General features: G+C 31.7%; 2 protein-coding genes across 2 annotated transcripts; both read right to left on the minus strand.

Moving 5' to 3' along the window:
- Positions 1-303: 303 nt before the first annotated feature.
- Positions 304-4,831, minus strand: LOC21403310 (sugar transporter ERD6-like 7). Its single transcript, XM_024176294.1, has 19 exons — positions 4,712-4,831; positions 4,390-4,588; positions 4,217-4,279; positions 3,845-3,934; positions 3,670-3,729; positions 3,516-3,581; positions 3,334-3,399; positions 3,156-3,231; positions 2,606-2,670; positions 2,402-2,494; positions 2,204-2,284; positions 2,027-2,111; positions 1,745-1,788; positions 1,593-1,655; positions 1,442-1,501; positions 1,259-1,312; positions 1,099-1,158; positions 884-998; positions 304-563 (listed from the first exon to the last, which is right to left on the minus strand). The coding sequence occupies exons 2-19, from the start codon at positions 4,543-4,545 to the stop codon at positions 448-450; spliced, it is 1,413 nt and encodes a 470-aa protein (XP_024032062.1). The 5' UTR covers positions 4,546-4,588; positions 4,712-4,831; the 3' UTR covers positions 304-447.
- A 10,405-nt stretch (positions 4,832-15,236) lies between these two features.
- On the minus strand, positions 15,237-17,612 carry LOC21403312 (probable LRR receptor-like serine/threonine-protein kinase RKF3). Its single transcript, XM_010114385.2, has one exon. The coding sequence runs from the start codon at positions 17,493-17,495 to the stop codon at positions 15,633-15,635; it is 1,863 nt and encodes a 620-aa protein (XP_010112687.1). The 5' UTR covers positions 17,496-17,612; the 3' UTR covers positions 15,237-15,632.
- Positions 17,613-18,499: the final 887 nt, after the last annotated feature.

Here is an 18,499-nt window from a genome sequence, read left to right on the forward strand (position 1 = left end):
TTCATAAATATATGAACATAAAATGATGAATAAATTCTTTTATTAAATAAATCATAAATATCCTATTACATCTAATACTTTTAGGACACTATTCCTAACAGCCATAAGGTTCCAGTCGAACAAGACCTCAAATCTCATTTTTCATCCGATAATCATTCGTTAGGAAAACACTGATATTTTGTAAATTAGTTGCCTTCCAAGTAAGTGCATGTGGAATTTTTTGTTCCTTATGAATTGGAGATAAGAAAGTGTTTTTTTTTTTTTTCCTTTTTTTTTTCTTTTATATAAAAAGAACCTCTCATATTGATACGTGGCAAACCTTTTCCCCATCATCCTTTTTTATTTTTTTCCTTTCTTATTTTTTAATTTTTTATTTGGCCTCCTTTTTCAATATGTCAAATTGAGCATTCAAATTTACAATGAATAATATCCCACCAAAAGAATGCTTTACACATTAATGGCTGCTTGGATTTGTTCCAGAGTTTTTCCCTTTGTTTCCGGTACCACCGTGATAATGAACAATATAGCCAGAACGTATACTGCTGCATAAATAATAAAGGTACCTGACACCACATATTTAAACAAGTCAAATTTTCACCACCTTAAAAGTCATAACTTTAAATATGAAAAGATCAAATTTCCAACACCTACAAGTCCTAGCTTAAAATATGAAAAGATCGTTTAGTTATAAACTATAATATCTATTAAATTATGAAAGATATGATCAATTAATGAAACTTTATTAATATCAAACATTTAAACCGATAAGGTTTTTGTTTTTATTTTTTGTTTTGTTTTTGTTTTTTATATATCCTACACAGAATTTTTTCAACTAATATCCTTTTTGGTGGGAAAAAGAAAGAAAATTTGTTGCTCTACTTACCATAGGAACTCCAGGCCATCAGAAAGTTGAAACTGTAGGAACACAACCATGCACCAAACCAATTCATTAATGTTGCTAAACTTCCAGCTTGTCCTTTGATGTTTATAGGGAAAATCTGCAGATGAAAATATATTCCTAAAGGTGAAATAATCAATAAAGAAATAATCAATATTCATCTTTTGATGGAATGAATAAATCTATACAAATTTGTTTACCTCAGACATTACAATCCAAGGAACTGCTCCCATTCCAGCCGAAAATGACCCTATGTAAAGCTAGAGTTCGAAAAAAAAATTTACTGTCAAAATCCCTGATATTTCACTTTTGCAATGGGAGACATAAATACATTATGTGACAATGAATTTGATAGATTACCATTATGCCAGTTACAGCTAGTATAGGGCTTGCTTGGAGTGCCAATTCATGAGCCTAATTCACCACACACAAAAAAAGCGATTTTCTCAGCATTTTAATATTGGATTTACCTTACTCGTCCAAATAAAAATAAAATTGGATAAACCTTAAACAAAACTATTGGATCCAAAGTTGGAAAACAACCTTCAGATAAAACGAAATAGCCGGTAGTATGCAGCCTAGTACCAATCCTGTTGCAGAAACCTTTGGTGCATTGAACAGACTAGTTAAGCTTTTTAAACTTGAAAATGGGACTTAATGAGAAAGTTTTGGAGTAGAGCATATAGTGTTTTACCAGTAACAGAGGTTTTCTTCCTACTTTATCGACCACGGCTGCGCCAAGGCCAGTAATCACAACCTGCGAAAGAAAATCAGATAAGGATGTTTCTGCTACAAAAAAAACTAAGTAAATCTCTAGGGAAAAAAGATAGTAAGAAATAGAAAAACCTGAATGATTGCATATATTATAGTTCCAAGGGTAGGGGAGAATCCTGGGATATCATAAACACAAGAAGCTAAATGTTACGTACAGAACTCGGTTTGTACCGGAAATATCTGCTTGGGGTTGGGATTTGATTGAACATGGTGAAGATTTTAATATAGTTCTGTCCACTTAAACTGAAAAAAGAATGTGCTATTTGTTTTTGTTTTGTTCTGTTTTTTCATGTAAAGGATATAAAACCAATGATTTTGATTACTTGTTAAGCAGTTTTACTAAGGCCTATATACCTGCTGACTCAAAGATGCTGCTGGTATAGAAACATATTCCATTGATCCCACCAAATTGTTGACAAACCATTAGCCCAAGTCCTATCTGATCATTAGTAAAACAATTAAGAAAAGTTAACAAAAACTTGACGAAGGATAATTATAACTTCTATGGTTGGTTCAAGTAAAAATTATTACAATGATAGAGCGCAGGTATCTCTTTTGAAATAAGTCCAATAGTTTGGCCTTAGGAAGCTGTTCAAGTGTCGTTATGTAATCCTGCAAGAGACAAAAATGGTATCTCTCATTTTGTAAATAAATATCCTCTTCAAAACTTCAATCCATTTTCAAAATGGACTATGATAAATGCAAAGTTCAGTAACCAAAGACAAGAACCTGGATTTCAGCCGCCTCGTGAGATATGTCGGCATCCTTGCCGCGTAGTTTCTGCAGTGAAGCTTCGAACTCTTTGTGGCGCCCTGCCTTTGCCTGCATCCACAATGATGGTATAACCGTATGCAAAAGAGTAAAACAAAAATAAATAAATAAATAAAAGAGATTAATTCCATGTTCTTTTTGCCAAACTTGTGATTTTCTTACCAGCCATCTTGGAGACTCTGGAATGAAGGAGAGACCGAAAAGCAAAACGGCGCATGGAATAAGTGCTGCAAATACTTCTCTAGTGAGTATTAAAGGGTAGTACTCTCTCTGACTACTTGTCATAACAGTCAAATGCATAATTTAAAGGGCACTTAGGGTTTCTGCCTCTTAAACTTTTGGGACTTAGAAACTTGCATTTAACTTCTAATTTTTCATAAGTTATCCACTAAACTTAATAAAGTATTGTAGAGTGCCCCTAAATCAATGATGACTAATAAAATTTGAACAGAAATGCCTCCTTACAAGTCACATGAGTTTGTACAAAGACAGAGACTAAAATTTGGGGGGACAACAGAGCACATCATGTCACGTGCATGATGCCGTCTCCTTTCAAATTTTAACATCACCGATTTGGCAACACTATGTAATATCTTATTAACTTTAGAGAGAAATTTGCTAAAATTAAGACTTCATAGGGATAACTTGTCAATGCACCAAAAATTTAGAAGACAAAAAGGCTAAAAACCATAATTTGAATTAGAAGCTTTACCGACTAATGCCAGTGCCCTCCATGTTAGTACATTCCCAATAATGAAGGAAACAGAAACGCCAGCACAGATCATGAACTACAACACAAGAACACAAATACTAGATTATTCAATTCTATACCAATCCCACTTAGAAAAAAAGAAAAGTAATTCCACTTGAGACTTTAAAACTCTTTTTACCTGGTTTGAAGCAGTCAGTAAGCCTCTATGATTCTTGGGTGCAATTTCAGCTATGAAAACAGGTACCTTATCATCCACAAAACAAGCACCAAAGTTGTAAAAATATATATATATATTTTCCAAAAGTAAAATGTTTTACCAAATCAAAAGAGGACGTTGAAACTGTTAGGAGAGACACGCACCACATAAGAAAAGGCTCCCATTCCATATCCTGTGGCCAGTCTTCCGATGTCCAAAGCCAAAGCGTCCTTTTATACCATTCAATAATAGGTAAGCCAAACAATTTTTTTACATTTATTGGCTAAAAAATGTACTCTTTCTAAAGATTTTACGGACCTTGGCAAAGTAAATAGAAAGCCACCCTGTAACGCAGAAAGCAGTGTACACCCTCATGGCCTGCACATACAGTCCAAGGTACAAGATCATAATATCAGATGTACACGACAAGAGAAAAATTAGGAATATAAAATTTCTGAAATCAAGGGATTAAACATGGAGTAGCCTTGCTTACCCCTTTTCGACCAACGAGATCGGCGATTGTACCGCTTGTGATTGCTCCAATCATTGCACCAAAAGTCAATATGGAGCCAAACAGAGAGTACTGTGTACAAACACAAATGGGAATATCAGAAAAATTCAGTTTCAAAACCAAAAAAAATAAAAATAAAAATAAAATCACAAGAATAAGTTTTCCATCATTCTCCAGTTGCATAATATTGTCTAAATTTAGAGCAAATTTGATCAGTATTCCTTCAAGACATAACTAAAAATCAGTACTCAACCAAGTTTTATTTCCACAAATCATAATATGCATTCAAAATTTAGCTTAAATCCCAAAATGAAAATTCTTTTAGGCTTCACAGAAAGTGATTTGTGTCCTTACGTCAGCTAAAGATAAATTCAGATCCTCTCTTATAGCAGACTGAGTAGGTGATGAATAACCCGCCTGTCACGCAAACAAAGACCCTCCCTCAGAACAAGGAAATCACTAACAAACATATAATAATACTTGTTTTAATTATAGTACATGTAGAGACGTACTAAGTAAGAACTTACACAAGTTCCAAATTCATAGGAGCCACAAACTGCAACAAACGTGCTTAAATAAACCATCCATGGATTGTCTTTGCTGTATTCATGAGCAGGTGATCCATCTTCAACAGCAAAGAGTGGCTCTCTTACCTCCTCCTTCTCCTCCTCTTTGATGGCCATGTTTTCTTTATCTTGTCGTAGTACCACCCTTTTGGTTTCTTATCTGGAAAAATGAAAAAATAAAATAAAATAAAAGAAGAAGATTTAAAGAGAAGGACTAAAATCAAGAATAGAAAGAAGCAAGGAAACTTTCTTCCTTCTTTCATTTCTGATAATATAAACATACATGGACAGTAAGCACCAATCTCAAAAGTCTTTTTCTCCAAATTCACAAGTTTGGTCTATGATTGCTATACATCAGAGTGACTTCTCAGTTTAGAACTCCTGCAAATATAAGTAATTAGCAAATTGTTTATTGACAAGGAAGCAGTGGCGGAGGGAGGTGCGGCCCGGGGGAATATGCCCCCTGAAGATTTGATATTTGATATTTAGGGTATGGTTTTTAAAAAAAATTTCATATATGGCCTGTTTCATCAATAAAAATTTTAAATATATCCACACAAAATTAAATTATAAATAAAACCTCCAAATTTGAGATAAGTTATATGGTTTTTTATTGAAATAAAACAAATAAATTTTATACAAGTGTAAATAACCAAAATAACTCAAAATTATGTACCAAAAATCAATTACATATCAATTTCCATCCAAAACTCTAACAGAAGGAGGTTATTTGTTACAATTTCATAGTTCTGAAAATTTTTTGTAATTAATCCTAAATCTTATAGTTTTAAATGTACCTAACTAAATTTTTCCTAAAGTATTTTTTAATATAATCTAAGCTATATCAAAAAGTGATCCACTAAAATATTTTTTCCCAAATGTGTCTCTCATCAAGAATTCTTTTTTTTTTTTTTAAAGAAACAACACTATCAATTATTATTTTCTCATATACACATTTTCTCTAATTTTGACTTATTGAAATAATATATATTTTTTAAAATGTGCTCTACATATTTAAAGATATTTTCTTTGTTTTTGTGGCACTTACAAATATTATAATCTTATATGTAAAATAAACCTCCTAAATAATTTTTTTATTTAATTTACTTGCTAAAATTTTTATTACTTAAATATGTTCTATTTATATATATTCATTCAAAAGTATCAGATATTGATTTTATTACTATTTTTTACATTTTTAGTTTATGCCCCGAAAAGAAGAAAAGCATATGATTTGGTTTATTCAAAAAATGGCAGGCACCTTTGCACGGACCAATCACAATCAGGCAAAGCACATGGCCTATCAAGTCTCAAAACTTTTTATAGAATAGGACAAGAAAAAGCTCATTGTCATTTTATTAAGCGAAATTATGGTTGTACTTATCGACAGATTAGATCCAATGACATGCGTGTTATTTCATGGTCCAGGTTTAGTGGGGAGTGGGACCTGGGATTTCTGTTTGCAATGCTTTGAACGATCTAACGCAGCCATAACGTTCCAGTCGAACAAGACCTCAAATCCCATTTTCATCCAAAAATCATTCGTCAGGAAATTGCCTTCCAAGTAAGTGCATGTGGAATTTTTTGTTCCTTATGAATTGGAGATAAGAATGTCTTTTTTTTTCTTTCCTTTCTAACGTATATAAAAAGAGCCAATTGTCACAATGCTCTTTTCTCTCATATTGAATGTGGTAAACCTTTTCCTCATCCTCCTTTTTAATTTTTGTCGTTTCTTATTATTTAATTTTTATTTGGCCTCCTTTTTCTTTCTTTTTTTTTTTTTTACTTTTATTCTTTTCTTTTTCTTTTTCTTTTTCTTTTTTCCTTTTTTAATTCTCTTTTTTCTTATTTGTTTTTAGATTATTTTCTTCTAAACATTTTAACATATTTTTTAAAAATATTTTCCCTTAATTTATTTGTATTAAAAAAAATTCTTATGAATACGTCCTTTCTTAATTTTTTTTATTTATTTTTTTCTCCAAAAGCTACTCTACATCTTAATTCTCTTTTTACACATAATCTAACATCTCATCAAACATATATAAAAAGAATCAATTCCCTTTTTTCAGACTTGACCCACAGAAAAGTCACATGTTCGTATAATTCTCTTTGTTTTTAAAATTATCATCTTTTCTTCTTTTTCTTCTTTCAACTTGTATTTTAATTTTTTATTCAGAAATAGTAGAAAATATGTCAATATAAAAAGCTTAAGAAAGTATATAGATCAATTTTTAGTTATAAAAATTAATAAGTCATAACTTGTCAAGTTATGGTTCATAACCAGATAAGTTATAGACAAACTTGTCAAGTTATGGTTCATAACCAGACAAGTTATGGACAAAAATCATGAATTATGGACAATAACTTGTCAAGTTACGGTTCATAACCGGATAAGTTATGAACAAAAACAGTAATTTTATCTATTTCTTAACTTATGTAAACTAGTGGCCTATTAATTTTAATTCATCTCAAGTCTTGGTCTATTTCTCTCTTTCTCCCTTTTTTATTTTCTCCTTTTGCCTAGGACTTGGCCCATAGAAAAGTCACATGTTCACATAATTCATTTTTTTTTTTAATTTGTCCTCTTTTCTTCTTTTTCTTCTTTCAACTTGTATTTTAATTTTCTATTTTCTTCTTTTGCCTATTGTGTTTTTTTTTTTTTGTCTTTTCCTCTAATATTCTTTAGTAGTTCTTTTTTTAAAATACGTTCTTTTAATTATCTCTTAATTAAAATAATTTCTTTTAAATATGTCTTTACCTAATTTTTTTCCCTTTTTGTTTTATAAAAAACTCCTATGTAACTCTAATTCTTTTTTTCTTTTTTTTCTCTTTTTTCATTTTTAAGTTTTTCTCTTTTTTTTATTTTTATTTTACCTTTTTTTTTTTGCTTTTTTCCTATTATTTTTTGGCAATTACTTTTTTTTACAATATCTTTCTTTTAAATTATTTTCTTTTTCTTACTTTCTTTTAGTTAAAATAAATCCTTTCAAATACATCTCACTTGAGTTTTTTTTTTTAATAAAAAAAACTCTTATATAATTTTTTCTCAATGTGATTTTTTAAAAAAACTTTTTCTCCTCCTACTCCACTTATGAACTTTGATTTCTAAGTAGGCCATGTGTTTCAATGCGAAATCAAACTTTTTTGTTAATCAACGCACGATTAAACTTACAAAGTTATTTTCTTCATGCATAGAGCATGTATTAACTAGTCTAATCTAATCTAACAATACATACAAGAGTAAAAACTCTTTTCTATGTGGCAGCTCCTCCACTTAACTCTTTTTTCTTTTCCTTCTTTTATCTTTTATTTTTTTGTGATTTTTTTTACATTTTAATTTTTTGGCGTGTTTTTTTTTTTTTTAAAAGTATATGTTGTTCTTCACTTTACTCTTATGAGAGTAATTCTTTTCGCGTGTTATTATTTTATTTTTTATTGGTTAAAATAATTTTTTTCAAATGTGCCCCTACTTAATTTTTCTTGTCAATTGTTATCTTTACACATATTCTTTTTAAAAAAAAAATTTTAAAAATCATTAAATGGATGTATAAATGAATTTCTCATTATTCGGTAAACAATAAACTCTTCAGATATTTTTAACACGGCAATACATGCAGAGCACGTTACAAAATTAGTACATACATAGAAGAGCTAAAATGTATTTCCCTTTTTTTGACATGTGGCATTATATGAAGCATTCTCCTTCTTTTTGACATATGGGCATCACCTTTTTGCTTTCTTTAAAATAAAATAAAAAAAAACATGATTTCTTTTTATTTTTTATTTTTTCTAATTTTTCTCCGAAGTTCCTATGCAGTTTAATTTTGTTTATGATATGTTTCTTTGGAATAACAATTTTTCTCGCTTTCTAAAATAATTTATTTTAAATAATATTCTTATTTTTTTCTTTTTATTAAAGTTTCTGCGGTTTTTTTTTTTTTTTTTTTGTGTTTCTCTGTACACTTGTTCTCGCCATATTTACACATGTTTTTTTCTTAGTAGTACTCTCAACTGCTTTTATCTCATAATAAAATTACTCTGGTTTATCTCCATTTTAAATAGTTTCTCTCACATATGAGCCCACTCAATATTTGTTTTCTAAATGTGACCTTTATAAAATATTTTTTAATTGTTTTACTCATATCATATATTCTCAAATGTGTCTCTACCTAAATTTTTTTTTCTTACAACCCTCTTAAATACTATTTTTTCATATGTATCTCATAAATAATTTATTTTATAATTTGCGCCACTAAACACTTTATTTTCTTTTAAGTATGCTCTACTTAAGTTTTTATTTTATATTCTTTTTACTAAACTAAACTCTTAAAAGAATACTAGGTCAATAAAAAAATTTTAAAGAAATTTTAAATCTTTATATAAAAAGATATCACGTTGAATATACACGTGTAGCGCGTAATTTCAATTGGCTTGGCTAAAAAAACCAAAGCAATTGTTGATCACCTGAACAACCGTTCTTATACTTTTCGACTATAAGTCTCTTTTCTTTTTAGGGACAAGCAGGAATTATTAAGAAATCAAATCCTAGATAATTTTCTAGGAATGTTTACTTTGGGAAGAAAACTAATCTAATTTACTCTAATCTAATAATATATAAAAGAGTTAAAAGACTCTTATAATAGTACTCTTCTTTTGGGCAATTATGTGGCGGCTTCTTCTTCTTCTTTTTTTTCCTTTTTCTCTTTTTTATTTTTATTCTTTTTATCTTTTAAATATTTTGCTTTTTATTGTTTTTTTTCTTTGTATTTTCTTTTTTGCAGTTCAATTTTTTACTTGAGTTTTTTAAAAATTATTTTTACTCACTTTACTCATATGAAAGTAATTTCTTTTGCATGTATTTCTATTTAACTTTTTTTGTCAATAGTTAAAATAAATTTCTTCAAATGTATCCATACTTAATTATTTTATGTGTAATTCAAATTATCTTAAAAGTTATCTTTATAAGTATTTTTTCTACATTGTTCCCACAGAGCACTTTCCAGATTGCTATGTGGCAACCGTCTCTCTCTTCTCCTATTTTTTCTTTTTCTATTTTTTTTCAATTTTATTATTTTTATTATTCTTTAAATGTTTTTTATTTCTATAAATTTTTTTTACATTTCATTTTTTTACGTGTGTTTTCCATTTTTCTAATCTTATTTTATTTTTTATTTTGCCAAATGGTTCTTTTATAATTTAATCTTTTAACGACATTTGTACATGTAATCTAATATCTAACGTCTATAAAAGTAGCCAATTCAACTTGGCTCCTAAGGATGCCATGACCTCCATCTTCTTTTTAATATTTCGTCATCCTTTAAAACTTTTCCTCTTTTTATTTTTTTTATTTTTTCTTCTATTTCTTTTGTTTATTGTCTTTTTTCTTCGTCCCCTAATATAACAATTCTTTTTTTCTTGAAATAATATATTTTTTTGAAATACTTTCTTTCTTCTTACATTATTTTAATTAAATAATTTTTTCTTTTTTAAAACCTTCCTCTTCGTACCTTTTTGTTTTTCTTTATCTTTTCTTTGACCTTTATTTATTTATTTTTTCTTTTTTTTTCCCAACATTATTTGACGATCGCATTCTTTTTTTACATTGAAATACTTTGTTTCTCTCACTTTTTTAATTAAAATATTTCCATTCAAATGTTTCCACACTTCACTTTTTTTAGTACTCTTGTATAATTTTAATTTTGTTTTTAAAATGATTTTTAAAATATTCTTTTTTTCTCTTACTCTAATTAATGGAATTAAAAAGTTATTCCCCAGATGTGCACGTGACTCAGCTAGTCTATAAGATATATAAGAAAGGGAGAATGAGGTTGAAGAGTTTTGTACTCCAACCTTCAATCTAGTGGTCACCATAAATCAACTCTTTTTTTTATTATTTTAAATACAATGATCAAGATTTCTCATGGATTATGTATTTCTCTCACACCTCATGCTTCAATATATATTTAAGCGAAAATGAAGAGGAATAAAGTGGTTACTCCAACCTCTTGTCCCTACCATTATTACACATTGATGTTATAATTTTATTTGTTTCATTTTATTTTTCTAACCTTGTTTGTTTAGCTTTTTTAAATTTTAATTAATAATATTTTATGCTAATATATTTAATCTCTTACATTAATATTACTTTATATGAATATAAACTAATAATATGAATATTAATTAGATATAATTTATTAATATTTTTGTAATTGACTAAGGATATTATCTTAATGTTAATAATATCAATTAATAGAGTCAACATCACTTTAGTCTCTATTTTTATTTTAACATTTTTTTCTTCTATGCCTTTAATTAATATCAATACTATCCTCCTTTTCCTTTTTTTTTTCTTTTTTACAAATTTTTCTTATCAAAATATTAAAAAGATTATTCCAAGTACTATTGTTAGTCATTTGTTAATATAAATTATTCTCCCATTTTAATATTAGAATTTTAATAATTTTTTAAATTCAACTCATTTCTAGAAAGAAAAAAGGACGTCACGTCCCCTCATGCTAGTATTATTAGAAGGAATTATATGAATTGAGTCAAAGCAAAAAAGAGAGATTTGAGTACAAAAGGTGAGATAATTCATGAGTATTATACAGGCAAGTGAATTGTTAAGAAATGCTTTTGTTTAACTATAAATTATTGTTTGTTAAAGCTTGGATCAAATTTTGGTCTCGTGAAAAACGCAGATTGGGCTATGTTTAAACTAAAGCCATTTGGGGGTTTTTTTTTTTTTTGGCAGTTTTTGGGTCAATTTGTACCTCCAAAGAGCGTTTCGAAACTCCTGGCCCAGAGATGAGAGAACGAACCTTGGCATGTGAAAGCTGATTCGGTAAGTTTGTTTTGAATTCATCTTGCCAAAATAAGAAGGGGACAGTGAAAAATTTAGAATATTTTGCATCTCTGAAAATGTAAACTGACTTCTAGTTACCAGCATTTTGATTGGAACCAAACCATGCAGCTCAATAAACAAGTATTTGCCACCTCTCACAAATAAAATTATAAAATATCTTGTCGAGGGAGAAATAAGAAATTATATGCCTAGAATTGATCCCGTTTTTTTTTCACGTTTTTTGAGAAAGAAAAAATGAAAACGTTTTAAAAATGGCGTTTGGCGCAATAAAGACAAAAAACCAAAATAAAAACGATTTTTTGATTTAGTGTAAGATGAGAGAGAAATAAAAAATGACTTTTAGTTGTTTTTCATTTTTTGTTTTCATTTTCTCCTCTCTCGAGTAGAGAGAGAGAAAGAGAGACAATAATGAGTTTTTTTACACTGAAAATAATCTATTGATAAAACTACTAAACGTATTTTTAAAAATAATTTCTATCTGAGATTGAAAATATTTTCATTTTCATTTTCATACAAAAAGTAAAATCATTTTAGAACGAGTTCCAAACGCACCTCTAATTTTCGTTCTCCAGCCAACTGAGAGGAATATAAGAAACCAAGAGAAATTATGACAAAATTTGAAGAAATAACTGAACCCTCTTGTTATGAGATTGTTTGGGAGGAAGGAAAAATGAAAGGAAGGAGATTAGTGAGCGAATTAGTGGAAAGATTTTGGGAGGAGAGAAAAGAAGAGAGAGGGATTTCAAAGTTCTTCAAAGTACCCGAATGTTAATCTCTACAAATATGAAAAGATTAGACTACCAAAACACAGTAAAAAGAAAACTCGTCTTCTCCTCTCTATCTATTTTCCTCAGGTTGCTTAACTTTCTTTCATTATAATTTCGTTTCCCTCTTACCAAGCATAGCCTTCCTCTCAACGTTACTGATGCTAAGTGAGTTAAGAGTTTGTTATTTTCTTCTCAGACAGCAAACTTATAACGCCTAGCAGCTTGACAATCCACTAACTTATAAAAAACGTTAACTACAATAAAATAATATTACATAATAGAAAAATAATATCTATAATAGAAATAATCCTTGACAAAATTCTTAAGATTATAAATTTCCAATCTTAATATCTCTAGACTAATTAAGAGACTCGGACTATTATTACTCAACTAACTAGAACTTATATCTAAGAGCTTACCTACAGTATATGAACTATATGAGCAACAACCCAGTAAATAAACCATAAATATGAATTTTTACTTTTAAAGTAATTTTCTTTAACATGTAGGGCTCTATGGTATAACATTAGTCTTGTATTATTAAAACCCCTTTTATGTAGCCCTTATTTTAAAATCTCTTATTCCTCAAGGATTCAACCATTATCATATTTCACTTAGTTTATAATAAGCATCAGATTTCACATTATACCTAAAAAAGTGCTTTTAAATTCTCATGAAAACATAATAACAATAACATATATAAACCGAAAACATTCTTAAAAACATATTATTGTTTAAGTGATATAGTGAAAATTTTACTTATAAATAACTGGTATAAAGTAAAAACTTTCTCTTCCTTTCTCCTCCGTTCTCTCCCTATTTTTCCTTGTTTTCTTCTATTTTTCATTTTCCTCATTTTTCTCCTCTTCTCTCTCTCTTTTAATTTTATTTTATTCCATTACGTGCCTAGAAGTTGGCTAGGAATTCCAAACATGTATATGTATGGTTCAAGCGTGTATTCGGCAAGCATCCGAATGTCAAACACTTGCGATATAAGCTTCCAAAGATGCTTTTATTCGTTGTATTCGTTGTCATAGAGAACATACGTGCTAGCAAATGATTGGATTACCTCAAGTTTGACCATGTAATTCTTATATCTTAGCAATTTCATAAAACCACCTTACTCCAACAAATCTGTTTAATGCCACCTCTTGCTCACAACCAACAATAATTCAAAATTATAAAATGAACTAATTTTATCATTTTTCTTAACTAATATTAATATACAAGTCTTATTCATTTGTAGATGGGATTTCTACACTAGCTAGGTCTGGAGGGAAGTTATGAGCCTTACACTTGTGCATACGATTAATGATATCAGCCCAAGTATTAATTACATGACATTGACTATCAACTACAAATTGGTTGAAATTAAAACCATTTAATTTAAAAGCCATAGTGCTAATGCCTAAAGCGGTAAACCAAATACCTACTACAGGCCAAGCAGCTAGGAAGAAGTGTAAAGAACGAGAATTGTTGAAACTTGCATATTAGAATATCAATCGGCCAAAATAACCATGAGCAGCTACAATATTATAGGTTTCTTCCTCTTGCCTGAATCTGTAATCTTCATTAGCAGATTCATTTTCTGTGGTTTCCCTTATCAAACTAGAGGTTATCAAGGAACCATGCATAGCACTAAATAGGGAGCCGCCGAATACACTAGCTACCCCTAACATGCGAAATGGGTGCATAAGGATGTTGTGCTATGCTTAAAATACAATTATGAAGTTGAAAGTACCAGAGATTCCTAGAGGCATACCATCAAAAAGGCTTCCTTGACCAATTGGATAGATCAAGAAAACAGCAGTAGCAGCTACAACAGGAGCTAAATATGCAACAGCAACCCAAGGGCGCATACCCAGACGGAAACTAAGTTCCCACTTACAACCCATATAACAAGCTACACCAAGTAAGAAGTGTAGAACAATTAACTCATAAGGACCACCATTGTATAACCATTCATCAACAGAAGCCACTTTCCAGATTGAGTAAAAGTGCAAACCTATAGCTGCAGAAATAGGAATAATGACACTAGAAATAATATTTTTTTCATAAAGTAAAGATCCAGAAATAGGTTCACGAATACCATCAATATCTATCGGAGGGGCAGCAATGAAAGCGATAATAAATACATAAATTGCGGTCAATAAGGTAGGGATCATAAAACACCAAACCATCTAATGTAAAGACGGTTTTCAGTATTGGTTATCCAGTTACAAAAGCAACCCCATAAGCTTTCGCTTTTGCGTCTCTCTAAAATTGCAGTCATAGTAAGATCTTGATTTATTTAATCATTAATCATTAGGGACTCCCAAACACATGAATTTTCGATAAACAAAAATAGATAATTGAGGGCTTGTTATTCAACAGTATAATATGACTTATATCCCATGTCAACCAGTCTCAACATCCAGAGAGATATCATAGATAAGATAAAGAATAAAGAAGAGCTTATCTTTATTCTTTATCTTATCTATCTAGATTTATTCATTTTTTGAAAATATGAAATGAGTAGGGTATTACAAAACCATTTAAGTCACAATTTCTGGCCTTACTAAACAACGCATGCACCGGCTCCTTTGTATTTAATCCCAAATATATATATATATTACAATTTTCTTCTTACTTTGTCCCCACTGAAATTATTATTTTACAACATTTACACTTAAATTTTTGAAAAAATTTCAATTATACCACTGAAATTTAACTTTTGAATTTAATATACATATATTTCAAATTAAAAATACTAACTAAACCAAAAATCAACCATAATAATATGTGAATTCATAATATTTTACGCGGTAAACCACAAAAATTGAATTAAACTGAATTAGAATAATTATAATATCGTTTTAATTGTAAGTTTTAGGCCTTGTTCATTTCATTACTCAAAAACTCAAATCATATTGTTACAATGTTTTCTCTCACATAAATTTAAATTTAATTTTTTTATTACTGTATTTCTCTCTTACAGACACAATTCAAGTCATGGCTTGAGTTGTGCAAATGAACACACCCTTAATTTAATTCATACCACTGAACGAATTTTTTGGCTCCACCACTGCACGGCAGAAAAAAAAAAAAAAAAAAAAAAAAAAAAAAGAACCCACCTTGGCCTAAAAACAATATATGCACAAGCAAGAAACAAACAAGAATTCTAGCAAAAACAAAAAAACAAAAAAGAATCTGTGGCGTATCCCTATTACATACAACTCTACCAAAACCATGGCATGGACTATGATACAATACAACTACAGCGTTGGTATGCTTGCATTATTTGCAAACGGTCGAGCCTCCAAACCAGTTGGAGCCTCAATAAGTTACAAAGTTTGCAACCAAGCCTGTTTAACTTGAACCTGAAAAAAATCTAATGATACATCTATATCCATTTCCGAATGGGAAATTCCAGAATCAGGAACCACTTGAGCCCAAAAAGAATCAGGGTAAGCATACCAATCAATGGAAGCAATGAGTTAATGACCCGACATTTTCGAGCCATTTCAATCACCACCGTTCTGTTTTGAAAGCTGATCTTTTGCCCTTTCTTACTTATGGTCAAAAGGGCATTTGCTTTAACCGTAATATTGCTGAAAGTCAACAGAACTCGAGTTGTGGCCTGAGCCACTACTGCTCATAGATCTTTCAATATCATCAATATCAGCCACCAGAGGATTAGGCCTTTCAGGTGTGGAGGGAACAGACAAGTCCGTTTCCAACATCTTCACGACCTGATCCATTGTTGGCCTAGCATACAACTGAGGATGAGAACACAAAACAGCAATCAACACATACTTTTCCAACACTTCAGGAGAACCCTTTTCAGGCATGTCATCCTCCACTACATCTAAAGCTCTCCCTTCCCTCACTAATGCCCACGCCCAATCGGTCACAAGAGATGGTTGGTTATCATCATTCATCAGCAGAGCTTTCTTCCCACTCAAAAGCTCGAGAAGCAGAACACCAAAGCTGTACACGTCACTTCTCTCAGTCAATTGACCATATAAAGCGTACTCTGGGGCAACATACCCCATAGTCCCGACGACCCTTGTGCTCAAATGAGTCATTCCCTCCGGGGTAAACTTTGCTAGTCCAAAATCTGCCACTTTAGCTTCAAACTTCTCATCCAAAAGAATGCTATTAGCTTTAATATCTCTGTGTATGATCGCCGGTTGAGCACCATAATGCAAATAAGCCAACCCTCTAGCAGTCCCTAAAGCAATGTTTTGGCGAAGTGGCCAACTAAGCTTGTTATCCGGAGACCCAAACAAATGATCATAAAGACTCCCATTCTTCATCAAATCACACACAATGATCCTCTGGTGACCCTCGAAATTCGTAGTGGCGATACAATAGCCTCTCAAAGCAACAAGATTGACATGCCTAACACTCGCAATAACCTCAACTTCATGAGAAAAATTGGCATCACCAGAAGCCGAGCAGTTCTTGAACCTCTTCAAAGCAACTTCAGTACCATCAGGCAAAATGCCTTTATACACATTTCCATACCCTCCTCTCCCAATTATGTATTCTCTAGAGAAGTTCCTAGTCGCCTTCTTTATCTCATCAAACGTAAACTTTACCAAATTGGTACTCCCACTAATGGAGTCCAACGCCGAGCCTAAACCCCTCTCTCTATCCGCCGCAAGCTCCTCCCTCCTCTTCTTCACTTCATACTCCTTATATCTACACCACAACCACCAACCCCCACCTATTATCAGCAACAACCCCAATCCAGAACAAATCACAGCGACCAAAATAGCAACTTTTTTGTTTTTCTTCTTACCAGATCCTTGAGTCACGAAGTCCAGCGAGAACAAGTACTTGGCGGTGCCTAAATCGGTGGGGCCCAAGTAATTCGCGAACGCCGCTGCGTAAATCGACGGGTATCCGCTGCAATCGAAGACGTTTCCGACCGACGGACCGGTGAGATAGAGAGCCGGCAAGTCGGTCAAGGTCGTGGTACAAGCGGCGCAGGGGGAGCCGTTAATGAGCGACTGGTTACACTTGGCGACAACGTCGTCGCGGACCGATTTGGGGACGACGGCGTCGAACTCGGCCCTGGTGGTGATGTTCATGCATCCCTGGAAGATCCAGCTGGTATCTAAGCCGCAGGAGGAGCGGATGTCGAAATTGGGAAAGTAATCGGCGGTGAGGTTTTGGTAGGCGGACCAGCAGGACTCGGCGGCGGAGATCGGGGGGAGGAAGTTGTTGGAATGGCGGAGGTGGTTGGAGAGGACGAGGCGGAGGCTCTGGAGGAGGTAGCGGCAGGTGGTGGCGACGTCGAGGGAGGAGCCGTCACGGTTCTTGACGAGCTTGCTGAGGACGGAGAAGTCGAGTGGGCAGGAGACGGTGGCGTTCCGCTGCGAGACGGCGGCGGGGACGGTGGAGGAGAGGAGGAGGAAAAGGAGGAGGAGAGAGAAGCGTGAGAAGGACATTGGAGGGAGTTAGAGAGAGAAAGCTAGGGTTTCATGGAGGGATGGAATGGAGATGGAGAAGAAGAGGAGAGAAGGGATTATGGGCATTTGGGTTTGACTGAGTGAGGAGAGTGAGTTTTTTCGGTTTTCGGCAGTCAGCCAGCTAACCAGTTACGACAGTTTGAAGTTTGAAGTGTTTGGGAATACCACCTGCCGCGAGCTTGGGTAATAGCTGGACCAGTAAAAGTTTTGACATTTAACTCTCAAACTATTACAATATGGCTCAAATTAATATTGCTGTCTAATTAGTGATGAAAAGAAGAGTGTTAATTGCTAAAATTAAAAAGTTCAAGTAGGAAAGTTACCAGTGCACGAAATTTTTTGGGGGAAAGTGTCCAAAATGGGAGTTGTACATGGGTATTTTTGTCACTAACTTAAAATGAAGTATTAATTGGAGTTAATTGTAGGAAAAGTTTAAGGGTAATTATAAAAAATTTAAAATTCAAGAGATAGTTTATCAAAATGAAAAAGTTTATCATGATATGCTAAAAATGTTAAGAAAGATTTGGTATGAAAATACCATTTAAAATAAAATACTATTGAGTTATTAGTTGTGTTAGTGTCTGAATTATGAGCATTGTGATAATTTAGTTCTTAAATTTTTATGCACTTTGACAAATTACTTTTTTAATTTTTGTTTCATTTGTAGTTTTTGCCTTTTTTAGTCCAATGTGGTGTAAAAATTAATAAATAATTTTTAAAATTTAACCTAGATAATTACGTTCCTATCATTAATAACTGAAAATTTTAAATATTCCTCCGTGAGGAACTCACATGGTCCCGTTCTTTTTGCTGATTCGAGTTTTGCTACAGTAAAAAGCTCTCAGAAACAGTCACATCTAATTTTTTTGCTACAGTAAAAAGCTCTCACACAACATCACATTTTAATTCGAATTAAAAACTCGAATTAACGAACCGATAGGGGACACGCTTGTAACTTTCCTAAATCATAATGATATTGATTA

Source organism: Morus notabilis, unplaced genomic scaffold, assembly GCF_000414095.1.
Source record: "Morus notabilis unplaced genomic scaffold, ASM41409v2 Scaffold264, whole genome shotgun sequence".
Taxonomy (NCBI): domain Eukaryota; kingdom Viridiplantae; phylum Streptophyta; class Magnoliopsida; order Rosales; family Moraceae; genus Morus; species Morus notabilis.

What these genes read in the sequence shown, in the direction of transcription:
- LOC21403310 (XM_024176294.1), bottom strand. Translation starts at nt 4,545, where the DNA reads ATGGCCATCAAAGAGGAGGAGAAGGAGGAGGTAAGAGAGCCACTCTTT. An exon ending in ATCTCGTTGGTCGAAAAGGG is followed by an intron (nt 3,730 to 3,844) that starts GTAAGCAAGGCT and finishes CTGTATGTGCAG; the next exon opens with GCCATGAGGGTGTACACTGC. An exon ending in ACGAGGCGGCTGAAATCCAG is followed by an intron (nt 2,285 to 2,401) that starts GTTCTTGTCTTT and finishes TGTCTCTTGCAG; the next exon opens with GATTACATAACGACACTTGA.
- LOC21403312 (XM_010114385.2), bottom strand. Translation starts at nt 17,495, where the DNA reads ATGTCCTTCTCACGCTTCTCTCTCCTCCTCCTTTTCCTCCTCCTCTCC.